General features: G+C 38.4%; 1 protein-coding gene across 5 annotated transcripts in view; it reads left to right on the top strand.

Annotated features, from left to right (window-relative positions):
* Positions 1–14,125, top strand: part of KLHL32 (kelch like family member 32) — a 288,659-nt gene that overhangs the window by 165,805 nt on the left and 108,729 nt on the right. For all 5 annotated transcript variants that reach the window (XR_002326784.1, XM_078155228.1, XM_020998288.2 and 2 more), the window contains one exon: positions 1,968–2,066. Coding sequence is in view for 4 of the 5 variants with exons in the window: in XM_078155228.1 (XP_078011354.1) it covers positions 1,968–2,066 (99 nt within the window). In the remaining variant the exon portion in view is untranslated. The remainder of the gene's footprint in view (positions 1–1,967; positions 2,067–14,125) is intronic.

The raw sequence follows: 14,125 nt of genomic DNA, 5'->3' as shown, positions 1-14,125 counted from the left end.
CTTCATCTTCCACCTCTGCAAAGAAAAGCAAAAATGGCATTTTTTTTCATCTCTTCTTCAGGGCAAAGCAATAATATTATCTCTAAAATTTGTTTCCATAAAAACTCCCAAATGTGTTTTTAAAAAATAAAAGTTTGTTTCTTTTGGCATAAAACCAAACCCCAGAGGGAATGTTATATACATTATGAAAATGAGAACTCAGATGATGATATTGATGTCCTTCAGTTCTTGAATGGATCTGTCATCATACTGATGCAGGCACTCCCTCCAGTGGTACAGATCACAAACCATCCCCTGCACCTCTGTGAATCTTGTCCATGTCTTCCTGCAAGTCCTCCCTGAGAGTTCTGGCCGGCATGCTGGAAGACTTCTATATCTCTTCAATATATGGGTACCATTGTAGCATATAGGCTCTGAGTCTGTTATCCTTTGTTTTCACAACACGATGCATCATCCTCCTTTCCTAGTCATACCTCTCTCTTCAATGATATATTTTAATGTCACTTCTTGTAGGCCCTTCACCCTAATATGGCATTTTTTTCACCCAACCTATATTTTCCTTTGGTGACTCTTAATTTTTATTCTATAGATATAGTGCTCTTCCATAATTTGCAGCCATCTTGGATTACCAGAAGGCAGTGATGATGTTAGAATAGGTTTTTATTTCAGAGACGACGTTGGAGTTGTTGAAAGAGCTGTGCAGTTTCCCAAATGCAATCTTGCCTCCTTCCTTTCTCTTGTTTAATTGTTGGTCTAGTACAGCATCTTTCCAAGATAAATATGCTGAGAGACCAGCACAAAGTGCTGCCCATAAAACTTAATATTGTTGTCTGGATAGTAGGCATTCTTCAGCTACTTGTTTTTTTCCTGTATGAATTATGACTAAAACTCTTTTGAATGATTATGGATATCATTTAAGAGATTCTGAGACATTCCTGTATTTGATAAAATAAACATAATGTCATCCACAAACAGGAATACCCGGAGGAATTCACTCTCTATGAGGAATCCCACTTAGATTTGGACTCTTCCCTGGAAATCCACCATGATAGGGGCAAATACCTTTGGAAAACACTGATCTCCCTAAGCATTTTATGTCTGATTTGATATCAGTAATCAGAGAATGTCGTTTTAGGATTATAGATTTAGAGCTGGAATGGATTTTATAGGGCCTCTAGACCAACCCTCGCATTTTACAGGTAAGAAAACTGAAGCCTAATTTAGTGACTTGCCCAAAGACAATAAGTGCCACACAGTAAGTAGGAAACTTAGGATCTGAACTCTTGACAAATTCAGTGCTCCAAGTTCAGTGCTCCTTCCACTGCGTCATATCACCTTGTTGGTTATTGGATTAGGATGCCACATTTAGAGTATTAGCGGTTAGTATTTATAGATCTAAAATTTTTCATTTGAGTATCTTTTCCCAACATTGTCCCATTATCATTGCAGCATGGAAGGGGCAACACAAGGCAAAGGACTGTCTTGTGTTTTTTCTTTTTTTTTTTTTTTGGCCAAGTACTTGATCATCTAGTAGCTATCCTCCTGATGAAAAGCTTTTCCACTATTGGCTAGGCTGGTCCATTGGCAGCAGACTCAGTCTGTTACTGTGTCCATGCTCAAATGCTAGAATCTATCAGAGCTTGTGAAGCACTGATATATTCTTCTAGAACTCATGGTCATCTCTATACTACTTGGAGGAGTGCTATAGTGATAAATCATATAAATGTTTATGTTGTTCATAAATAACTTTTACATCTGATTAAAAAGTAATGATTAGTGATGAGTTTAGATTTTCACTTTGTACAAATGAGATTAGGACTAATTGTAGTAGAGAGGCAGTTCTGTCAAAACTCAATTTATTAATGTAAATGTAAACAGAAACCATTGTTTCCTCTTTATGTGTAGATTATGCAATATATCATTTATTTTCTAGCAGGATTAATTTTTTTTTCTTTTCAAAAAAACAGATTCTGTTGGAGCCAGGAGTGATCCAGGATGTATTAGCAGCTGGAAGTCATCTTCAGCTACTGGAACTCCTCAATTTGTGTTCCCACTATCTCATCCAGGTATTTATTCTTTCCTTACCAATACACCTTTCATATTCTTTTCTCCTGTGTCTTGAGTGGCAGCCTTGCCATCCTGGCTCTTTTTTAGGCATCATAACATCACATTTCACTCGGGAGGCCAGTGGCCCATTGTTGTAGGGATTCCTCTGCACAGTTAACTCTGTGAAGGATAAGTGGCTAGAGTTCTGTAACCTTTTTCTGTGGCAGAGATTTTGAAACAGTGGAACCCTGTCTCACTAAACTCTCTGGGCCTCCCAGACAATATCTTAGAATCCTAGATTTACAGCTGGAAGGGATCTAGGAGGTCATCAAGTCAAGTTCCACTATATTAGAGGAAGCTGAGGTTAAGTAACTTGCCCGAGATCACACAGGTATCTAGTCGCAGGGTAGGGATTTGGACTCAGGTCCTTTGAGACTAAAGCTAGTATTATTTCTAGTATATAGTTCTCTAAATTTATAAAGCACTTTCCTTAACTATGAGGTAGGTAGTTCAGGTATCATAATATCATAGACTTGGGGCTGGAAGGGATCTTAGAGGCCTTATAGTCCAGCCCCTTCTTTTATAGACTAGGAAACTGTGACCCAAAGAGGTTAATAATAGTTAACAGTATCTAATAGCTAACATGTATATAGCACTTACCGTGTATCAGGCACTGTACTAGGCACTTTGCAATTATCTTATTGATCCTCACAACAACCCTGGCAGGTAGGTGCTATTATTGTCCCCATTTTACAGAGGAGGGAACTGAGGCAGAGGTTAAGTAACTTGCCCAGGCTCACATAGATATTATATGTCTGACGCCAGGTTGGAACTCAGGTCTTCCTGACTCCAAGCCTGGCACTCTGTCCAGGATCAAACGCTTATAAGGGGTGTGTTTTAATGAAAGAATTGAATTGACTTGTATTTGGCATTTTAGCATCACGCGTGCATTACAGCCTGAGCTTTATGTATTATCTGACTAACTTTGAAGCCCTAGGCAGTTAAAAGACAATGATATGTGTTGACAACATTCTGGTAACAGTGTTTTGATTATTAAGAAACATGATAAGTAAGTTCTGTAGAATTCCAGATGAAGTCAGGGGGCTCATAGCTTGGGCTTTTTTTTTTTCCCCAATAAAAAATTTGAGACATCAAGTGACTTGCTGTAGGTCAATATAGAATCTTGACATTTTACACTCATGGTTTGTTTTCTGATGCAAAGCAACAACAAATACAGTTAGGATTTCCATGGATGGTCGTAGTCATTCAGGAAGCAAGAGGCATTCTGAGCATTTGAAACTCACATCGCCTCATGTGAGTTTCTGCAGTGTTGTTTGCAAGCTTTTCTTTTTCCACTGTGTTCTTCCTTTGTTTTGTTCATTGGTATTTTCTAATTTTAGCAGAGGGGCAGCTAGGTGACACAGTGGATAGAGTGCCAGCCCTGGAGTTAAGAGGACCTGATTTCAAATCCAGCTTCAGACACTTAGTAGCTGTGTGACCGTGGATAAGTCACTTAACTCTGTTTGCCTCAGTTTCTTCATCTTTAAAATGAGCAGGGGAAGGAAATGGCAAACCATTCTAGTATCTTTGCTGTACTAGACAATAACAAAAGAAAACTGTGGCAGAACTCTTGATGTGGGAAAGGGGTACTTTGACTATAGCATAACAGCTTGTAAGGCCATTATATCTTCTCCAGAACTAGGGATCTTCATCTTCTCCATGCTCTGTAGCTGTGCCTTGTTTATCTTTGGAGTAAGATACCTCTGGGTGGGGTCAGTATGCCTCTTGATTTGGGGAGAATCATGTAGCTGTTAATGTTTATCATGTATTAATATGTATTATTAAGCTGCTTATCATGTATTAATATTTCATTGCTCAGATGCATCTTATTTTAACATATTATATCCCTATGGGCTTGGGGGGGTGGTGGTAAACACATTCAGATAGTATATTTTATGAGATAAGAAGCTTCCAGCTTATGTTTGGAAGAGTGCCTTCCCAAAGTTATAATGGATATAGATCTAATTCAATTTGGTAAAAATATTCCACTAAGAAATGATTGCAGTCACTCAGGTAAGTGAATATTTTAATGAAATAGATCTTATTGATTCTTTTTTTTATATCGGTGTCATTTCTCAGTGATTTTTCTTTCTTCATAGGAGCCTCCCATGTTAAAAATACATATTGTTAAGGAAAATAAACACATACACACACACACACACACACACACACACACACCACACACACACGTTAGCCATGCCTCACAAATTACACTTCAGTTCCTGACTGTGGTCAGCCCTTCTCTGTCTAGAGGAGAGAGAAATGCTTCACCACCAATTCTCTGAAGTTAAAACTGGTCACTATATGTATCAGAGTTCTGATATAATTTTGTTTTGTTCTGTAATCTTCACATTTTCCAGAGCTACATACAATATACCTGAGACACCACTACTTATGTCTGCATTTCTGTTATAGTTAGGTTAAGTCAACTAGCATTTATTAAATACTCACTATGCGTTAGGCACTGTGCTAAATAAGCACTTCTGCCTTTGTTTGGAAGGCGAAAAATAGTCCCTGCTTGTAAGGAATTCATGGTGTAATAGGGAGACAACATATAAATAACCACATACAAGCAAGATATATACAGGGTGATTTGAAGCCAATCCCAGAGAGAAGGCTCTAGTATTAAGGGGTATTGGGAGAGGCTTCTTGAAGAAGGTACATTTTTAGCTGAGACTTGAAGGAAGCTGGAGAAACCAGGAAGCAGAGTTGAGGGGGATATAGTGGTAGCCTAAGGATACTTTCCTTGAGGTAACTACCTGTAGCTCCCCTGTCTGCCTACCCTGTGGCCCAGGGGATTCCTCTCTATATTTCTTAATTGCTACTGAAGTCAAAGAGATGGGAACTCATACCATTGAAGTGACATGCTCTCTTTTTTATTTCTGGAGAGTACTACGTCATCTTCATCCTCATAGAGGATCACATAGCGTGTTGAGGTTTGCAAAGTTCTTTGTGTATATTTCCTCAATCGATCTAATGACTCTGTGAAGTAAGATCTGTAGGTATTATACGTATTTTCAGATGAGGAAACTGAGGTTCATAGAAATAATTGGCAAGTCACCCAGAGAGGTAGGAGTAGAATGCAGGTCTCTATTGATGTCAGTGTTCTTTCCAGTATACTTCAGTTCGTTAGGAGTAGGACACCAAAGGTTGGAAGATCTTTACTACCTCAGAGATATATTTCATTCTTGCTCCATGGCAGCAACAGTTAGATTCCGGAGAGGCATTGGGTACTGATGCTGTAGCTAGCAAAAGGGATAACACTGGAAGCCTCAAAAGGTCTTCAGTACCAGATTAGGGGATTTATTTTTCAGTTACAAATTGGTAAGGATATATCTTCTGTCACCTATAATTTAATGAGGAACTAGAGGTTGTTTTCCATATAGTTTATTATGATACCTAACTTTCAAACTTTATCAAGTATCTGAAATGTACTAGCTTCAGCTCCAATTAAGTATAACTTTGCCTTTTTGCTTTCTGTATTTCACAAAGGACCTCCCTGTTTGTATTTGACCTTCTAAAAAAAATACAAGATGTGTCAGTTGATGTTAGAAGTTGAGCAAGATGTATGAAATTAATAGCTCGCAATATTTCCCCTAGTGTGCTTTTTAGAATTCATGCATCTGCATATGCTTTTCACATTCAGCATATTCCAGCTACAATTATTTAGAAGTTGTGGGGTTTGATAATAGAGGTTTTCACTACGTCCTGACTTGCTGAGTCTCTTTTTCAAGGTTGGATTCTTTGTCTAGCCTAATCTTGAAAATGATGGTGTCTGAATTCCTTTATAACTATAGTAAGAGACACCTATATGGAAATAAGCACTTTAACAACAAAGAAACAGATTAGCCCTGGACTGGAAGGTGTGGTGCTACTAACATGTGCTGCCCTTCAGATACAAAGATAATGTTTTGACATCATTTATATGACATTTGGTTTGACATGTTTGTTTTAATACTCACAAGGGGCAGTGTGCCAAAATCTTTATGGGCATTTAGGGGCTAAAAACATTAAAATAATTTATTTATGAGATGAAAATCTTCATAGCTTATGTTTTGTTTTGAAGTAGCACCTTCACAAAATTATAATCTGAAGATCTAACCCAATTTGGCAAAAGGTTCAAATAAGAATTTAGGAAATGATTCTAGTCAATACAGGTAACAGATTTTGTTTTAATGAAATAAATGGTTTATTGATTCTTTTTGTACATCAGTATTAAATTTCTCAGTGACCCTTCCTCCTCCGTGATTCCCTCCCATGTAAGAAAGAAGCGTACTTAAAGAAAATTATGCTACTGCGACTGCACACTGCTATTTTTTGCCCAATGTTCCTCATGTTTATTAGCACCCTTTTAGTTGGAATACGTTAATATGATATGGTCTAAAAACAATTGGCCATCTTTTGCAGTCTGCACTACCATATTTTGTGTATCTCAGTCTCTTTCCCAGCAGGATAGGATAAGAATAAGAATAGAAATATAGAGTGCTTTACAGTTTCAGAGTACTTTATGTTTACTTTCTAATTGGCTCCTTATTTCATAGATGAAGAAATGGAGACTGAGACAGTGTCTGAGGTTGAAATTGTTCACTGCATGTACCAGAGTTCTGATCTGGTTTTGTTTTTATTTTCTTTAATCTCCACATGTTCCATATCTGTATATAATATACCTGATAGACCACTACCCATGTCTTCATTTCTATTATAGTTAGCAAATCAATGAGTATTTATTAAGTAATCACTGTGTGCTAGGCAATGTACTAAGTAAATACTTTTGCCTGTGAAGGGCAAAAAATAGACCCCACCCATAAGGAGCTCAAAGTCTAATGGGGAGATAGCATACAAGAAGCATAGTTAAGCTAAGTGCAGAGGAATAGGGAGTGTTTCTCTCCATTTCTTCATTCCTTCCCCAGAAAACTCATTATTGGGAAATCTCATATTGCAGCAAGATTGAATCTTCCTGGTACTTCCTGGTACAAAATCTTTTCTGCCCCTCTTATTGGACCCTTTGACTGGAGGGCAGGGCCATGGTCTCCAGGGCCTCTATTTAAAGAGGAGGCTTAACAGTTTTTCTCCCTATTTCTGACCAGCTACCCTGCTTCTGGACTTCTTTGGACTGCTCTGTCATGCCCACACCCAGCCAGGCCCCCTTTTTCGGCATTTGTTTGTATGTTGCCTTTCCCTATTAGATTGTAAGTTTTTGGACGGCAGAGACTTTGTTTTTATTTGTATCTTCAGCATTTGGCACGGTGCCTGGCACATTTTAGGGGCTTAATAAATGTTTATTAGCTGATTGTTTGAAGGTCCTCACATTTTAGCAACATGCTACAATGCTAATCACCACTATTCCTGTACCGGATAAATGCACGTGAAAGGTAATATCAGAGAGGAGGCACTAACAGGGAGGAGTAGGGGCAGGGGAGATGAGAAAAGGCCTTCTATAGAAAGTGAGATTTGAGCTGAGTCTTCAGGGAAGCCAGGAGGTAGAGGTGAGGAGGGAGAACATTCCAGGCAAGGGAACGGAGTTGGGAAATGGAAGCAGCTAGTAGATCAGTGTAGATGGATCATTAAGTTTATATAAGATGTGATCTCTGCCTTCATGGAGCTTACAGTCTAGTGGGTGGAAAAGAAGCCAACATAAATCACTTTGACACATGGTATTATTTGATAATTATATTAGAGAATTGCTAAACAACATACTGTGTGAGGTTTGAAGGGGAAGAGCACGGTCATCATTCGCATTCCCCTATAGAAAGGAATGAGATGAGATGTGATGGTCCCCCTGTCTTAGAGCAAAGGAGAGGCATGCATAATGAAGACCTTAATAAAAGAAAGCCATTTTCTTGGCCAGCAGTTAAATCCTTCTCTTAGCACCATGTTATTTGTTTATTTAACATATTAAAAGATATTATTGGCAAAGTTACTGTGTTGTGTGTATCAATGGAACTGAAATGAATTGGACTGTGAATAATCTCTAATTACATGTATAGACCACCATTAGCAATGATCATAGTTTATATGTACAAAGTACTTAAAAAATTTATAATGACAAGACTGAGATTCAAAGACTCACTCAGTCACAGTAAATTGTTGGAATTAGTGAATATTAGGGCCAAGTCTCAAACCTAGATCAATTTTGATTATGATTCCAGTGCTCTCTCCATTACACCACTCACAAGCAACTATTGGCCATACAACTTGTTATATTTTACAAATGGATTGTGTCCCTTACCTCATGGTCAACTAGACAGATTTATGGAGTTTTAGCAAAAGTTGGAGTCCTTCCATGAAGCCAGCTGAACAAACTCCCATGATGCCAAGCCACTTACTAAAATAAGCTTCTGGGATGTTAGGGCACTTTGGCTTTCCCTCTACACTTTTCTCCTATGCCCAGACAAAAGTATTAGCCTGGTAGTTATTGCCCATTTGGGGTAGCATGACCCGTAGCTCAGTGATATATCAGTTAATAACCTCCACTGATGGAGTTTCTTAAAATTTCAGGAAGTCTAAGAAAAAGACTGGGCGTGTGTGTGTGTGTGTGTGTGTTGCGTTGCATTTCTATTTAGCATCAAGATAATGAATATTTTGCATAGTTTAGTGTCTGAAGGAGAAGTGAAGTTGAAATGGGGGCAGCCCTCTCCTAGTTGCATTCCCAAGATAAATTGGTATTATTTCTAAACATTAGTGTATTATGAAAGTACAACAGGCAGCTTAAAATACGATTCCAAAATGGAGAAATTCTACGCTCACATTCTTTCCTCCTCTTTATATTTTGTTCCTGTTTCTTCACTGTAATTCTCTTTTAACACCTCTGTGCTTTTATAGGGTACCATGTTATCTGTGACTTACCCTTCCAGTCCCAAGTCCCTTATGCTTCCTCCGCTTCCTTGAGTCCCCGCTTAAGGGCACTTTACTTCTAGGAATAGCCATCTCCTATATCTTCAGGGCTGGAATCTTTGTCTCTTGAACTAATCTGTGCTAATAGGAGAAGGCTGGAAGACACCTCCAGGTCTCTCACCTCTTCCCAGGTAACATAGGTCGTGTGCTGCTTGACAATGATCACTTACCTGGCAATTTCTCCTCTGGCTTTGCTACTTGTCACAAAGGATTAATACACCAAGAGGGAATTTCCAGTCAGTTAGCAGGGGAGGATGTTGTTGGTACAGACAGGGCCTTTTAGTGCCCTTCATACTCTGTACATAGTAACCTACTTTACCTAGGCATAGGGCCAACCCTACTTCATAATGAATTGGCGTCGAATCATAGGGAATAATGTATTCACTAAAAACTGAAGGGATCAGAGAATAGGTGTAATTCTTTGCTGTAAGTTAGTTTTTTTTTTGATTGATTAGTCACCTGCCTAGCAGACTTCTGAAAGACAGGGGCATGGAAGAGGAAATTTTTGATGGAGAAAAGCAATAGGAAAGTATTAGAGCATGGTATTATGAGGGAAGGAAAGTCCAGGCCTACCGTGTGGTGGAATATTCTAGGCCAGAGGCATCAAACACCATATATAGCCCACAGTAGTCTTGAGTGCAGTCCAAATCAGATTAAAAAATAATTGGGAAATAGTTAGCAAAGCAAATAAAATACAATAAAACTCAGATAAGTTTACATTTTAAAACTTAAGTCAATATGAGACCCACAGGGATCCTGAAACACTTATTAGTGGCCTCCATTTCTATTTGAGTTTGATGCCACTGCTCTAAGCATTTGGAGGTCAACCAGCACCTATGGTACTAAAATGGAAGTATAGTGTCCAGGGAGAAACTTTACCACCCTGTGCTTGATAGTTTTACTGAGGACTGGCCTCGTTTCATGTGGAATTGAAGGCAGATGTTCTGTTTTCTAAGCATAGAATTTGAGATCTGTGTGCCTCATGGATGTCCAAGTTGATTAGACAACACATGTTGTGGCATGGGCCTCCTTTTTTAGCTTCTGACAAATCTGGGAGCTATGAAGCTGTGTTATTTTACAGACACACATTAGCTCACACATATAGCATCCCTTCCCCTTCATCCACCCTTACACACACACAGTGAAAGTGTAGTTCAGTATTTTGTATTGAGTTTTGCTTAGACTATCTAATGTCGTGTTTTGGCATTCAGACTGGGTGTTCTGATAGGGAAGAGGTCAAGATGACCCTTTAAGTGGAGAAGTGAACTTTCTTTGAGGAAGGAATTGTCAGTAGCTGCTCATGGACAGCAGGTGGCAGTGTGAGTCCATCAGAAGTCAGTAGAGGAATTCAAGCAAAAATCAGGAAAAATGCAAAGAAAAATTATTTATTTTTCTACATACTAGTCTTCTGACCTAATCAGTAAAAAAGTCATTATTCACACAACGCTGGGCAATATGTATTGTAATTTTTAACAAATAATAGGAAACTGTTAATGTTTTCACAGGAAATACAGTCCTGTCTTGGACTGCAGTGGTCATTTGTCACTGCACTTTGTGAAATCACTCATTTGTTCTAATTTGAATGTAAATGACTCTAAGGTTTTACAAATAAGGTGACAGACTCACATAAATGTAATTGCAGGGTTCATCTCCCTCTTTTTATATATCACTCATTAGGTTATGAATTAAATACATCGTATTAAACCAGGGGCATGTCCAATGATGATATTGTAATGGCAAATTACTCTATGCTATTAGAGGTGTATTTTTTATTCATGGACATTAATTTGTCATTAAGCGGCATTAGTTTAGCACTTTTATGTGGAAGACGTGACCTGAAAGAGGAGACTTATGGCTGTAATATGAGAGAAAAGGAATACAAGTGCTAGATGTATATGGACATTGTATTACTCTCAAGAAAACAGAAGGGCAGCTTTGCTTGATTTTTTCCTCCCATTTATTTTGTTTCCTGTGTTTGAAAGAATGAAAGGTCATTCTTTCAGAGTAAAGAAGCTACATTTTTTTAGGATTACACATTTGAAAGTGCCACAAGGCCCAGGCCAAACTTTCCTGAGTGTAAATAATTCCTAAGCCCACAAACGTGAAGGTAATGCGGGATCTAAGAAGGCTGAACCAGATTCCATCACTCAAGTCTCAATCTGTGACTGATGCTCATTAGTCATCCCTTGTCTTTCATTTAGCTCTACACTAAATGGGTTAAAGTGGGAATTAATCTTTTCTGTCTTCAATGAAATACAAAGAAAGATTCAAAGGATGTTATTCTCTCTTAGAGGTTCTAGGAAGAAGAATTCTAGATTAAAAAATATTTTATCTTTGCATAGCAGAGACTGAGCTATATCTTTTCAAAGAAAACAAATATTCTGGTTGTGGGTTGGGAGCCACTGGATCTTTGAAAAGCATTGTAGATGCTGAAGATTATTGAGTGTTAGTTCTATAATGATCTAAGTTTTGGATCATGATGTTGGATTGTAGTAGGAAAAAATGTTAATATCCTAGTTCCAGTAGTATTTCCTGTTGAATAAGTTTAGAGTGGCAGATTGAAAATTTTCAATCTTTCTTTGATGGGCGCATTGGTTTCTGAATATGTTATGTATTTTATGCTGTTATAATAGGTTATCATTACTTTTTAACTAAGTAATACTGAAATCACTTATAAGAGGTTATCTTTTCTATATAAGGTATTATTATTCTTTTAATTATTAACTTAACAGTATATCCTAAATATATAATACATACTAGGTACTCTGAACAGAATCATTTATCTTCAGGGTGAGAAGAGTTATAACTCATTCTTGTTTTATCTAACACTGAGCTATTTCATGCTTTCACATAAGAGAAGACAAATGATCACACCATCATGTATATTTAATATACCCACAATAAAATACATGACATATGTTCCATTCCATAGTTGCCAGCACAAATGCTCCTAAGATGTCATGGGAGCTAAAGGGGAAGTGGTACCATTGGTGATGGTGGAGATCCTCCAAAGAGCACAGAATGAAGTCAGCTTCATGAATTACTGACATAATATATAGGGAAATATAGTTACTGTTTTAATCATTTACAGAATTGCCTTGATCAGTGAAAAAAGTCCAGAAAAAGGAAGGGAAAGGGGAAAAAATCTCCTGGAAACATTGCAGATGAAGTTAATTATAGTCAGTGACTGATTATTTGCACTAATCAACAGTGTTAGGTAGCTGACTGGCATGGATGATAAGAAAAAAACCTAGATTTGCCAAACATGACTTATAGTTGGCATTGAAATGCATTGTATAATATTTTGGCAGCTTTTATTATCCTAATTAATTTTTTCTTAGACTAATGTTAATGTTAGCTCTTGTTCCCTAAGCACAAACCAACTGATACAATGAGAAGCTTCTTGGTGGCAGAAGGAAATTATTTGGGAATTTTAGATTTTGTTGCAGATAGGACCAAAAGAGGATAATTGGGAAGTATGCTATATTTTCTTTCATTCCTTGTGAGCTTGTGAGAAAAAAGGGGAAAAATACCATGTTAGAGGCAGTAGGGTATTATGGAATGAGTACTAGCTTTGAAATCCAAGGACCTGGCTTCAAATCACAAGTTGGCAGATCACTTAACCTTTCCTCTAATTCAGGCTCCTCAACTGCAGATTGAAGAAATTGTTCCTTCCAGCTCCAGAGGCATAATCTTTTTTTTTTTTTTAAAGGTAATTGGGGTTAAGTGACTTGCCCAGAGTCACACAGCGAATTAAGTGTCAAGTGTTTGGTCTGAGTTCAGGTTTGAACTCAGGTTCTCCTGATTCCAGGGCCGGTGCTCTATCCACTGCACCACCTAGCTGCCCCCATATGTATAATCTTAAGAGAATTTAATGTCAGCACCCCTGACCCAAGTTGCCTGATGTAATATTTCTGCTTTTTTTCGAATGTTCTAGTAATCCTAAATTTCTAGAGATTAAAAAAAATTAGTATTAGTGACCAGAATGAGTAATTGAAGGAAATACATCTCAAAACCTTTCATAATTGCGTTGCTAATATTTGGAGAGTAGGGGGAATTAAAAAACAACCAGCCAACCAAACAATCACAACATTTCAGTCATAGTAAGTATGACTTGAGGTCATACCACCTCACCTTGAGGTTGAACCTCTAATGATGCTGAGAATCCACCTTAACTCGGTTTTAATGATTAATAAACTCCCACCTGGTCATACCCTCTTAATCTTACCGTCTATCATTATTCAGACTCTTCTCCATCTCCCACAACTCACTCTCTTATTCCTGTTCCCTTCAACCCAACCCCCTCTTCCCCACATTCCAGTCTATATCTACCTACCCTTTCCACTGTGCTCTCCAGAATGTTTGCTCCTTAGGTAAAACAACCACTACCACCACCACCACCACCAAACCAAAACAAAACTTATTCCATCTTAAATTGTTATCTTTTCCACTCCTTATATCTTCTGGATCTCACTGAGACCTGGTTCCATTCTGATGACAGAGCCTCACTGGCCTCCCTCTCCAGCACTGGTTGTACTTTCACTCAATTCTTCCACCTCACTGGTTGAGGTGGGGGAGTTGGAACAGTCTTTTCTTCCCATTGCTACTTTTTTGTTTTTTTTTTGGTGAAGCATTTGGGGTCAAGTGACATGCCCAGGGTCACACAGCTATCAGTGTCAAGTATCTGAGGCTGGATTTTGAACTTGGGTCTTCCTGACTCCAAGGCCGGAGCTCTGTCCACTGCACTACCTTGCTGCCCCGCCCCCCATGGCTACTTTTTACCTCACTGTCTACCACCATCGCTCCTTAAACTCTCCTCCTTTGAGGTTTATTCAGATTTCTTTACCACACAATCAAAATTCTAGAAGCTGTTCTCTACTGACCTCCAGGACACTCCCCTTCTTTCTTCAATAAGCTCAGTTCCTAGATCATAATCTTTCTCTCCTTCCCAACTCTTGCCTCACACTGTTGAAGGTGAATTCACCATACATATTGATGATCTCTCAAAGACTCTAACTTCATAGTTCCTCAGTTTGCTCATTTCACGTGACCTCCTCCTTCACCCTACCTCAGCCACACAAAAGGAAGTCATACGCACGATCTTGTCATTACCTGCCAATATACC

This window comes from Phascolarctos cinereus, unplaced genomic scaffold (genome assembly GCF_003287225.1).
Source record: "Phascolarctos cinereus isolate Bilbo 61053 unplaced genomic scaffold, phaCin_HiC Scaffold_5;HRSCAF=322, whole genome shotgun sequence".
Classification (NCBI taxonomy): Eukaryota; Metazoa; Chordata; class Mammalia; order Diprotodontia; family Phascolarctidae; genus Phascolarctos; species Phascolarctos cinereus.
Note: the sequence above shows the minus strand (reverse complement) of the source record. Positions and strands in the feature narration are given on the sequence as shown.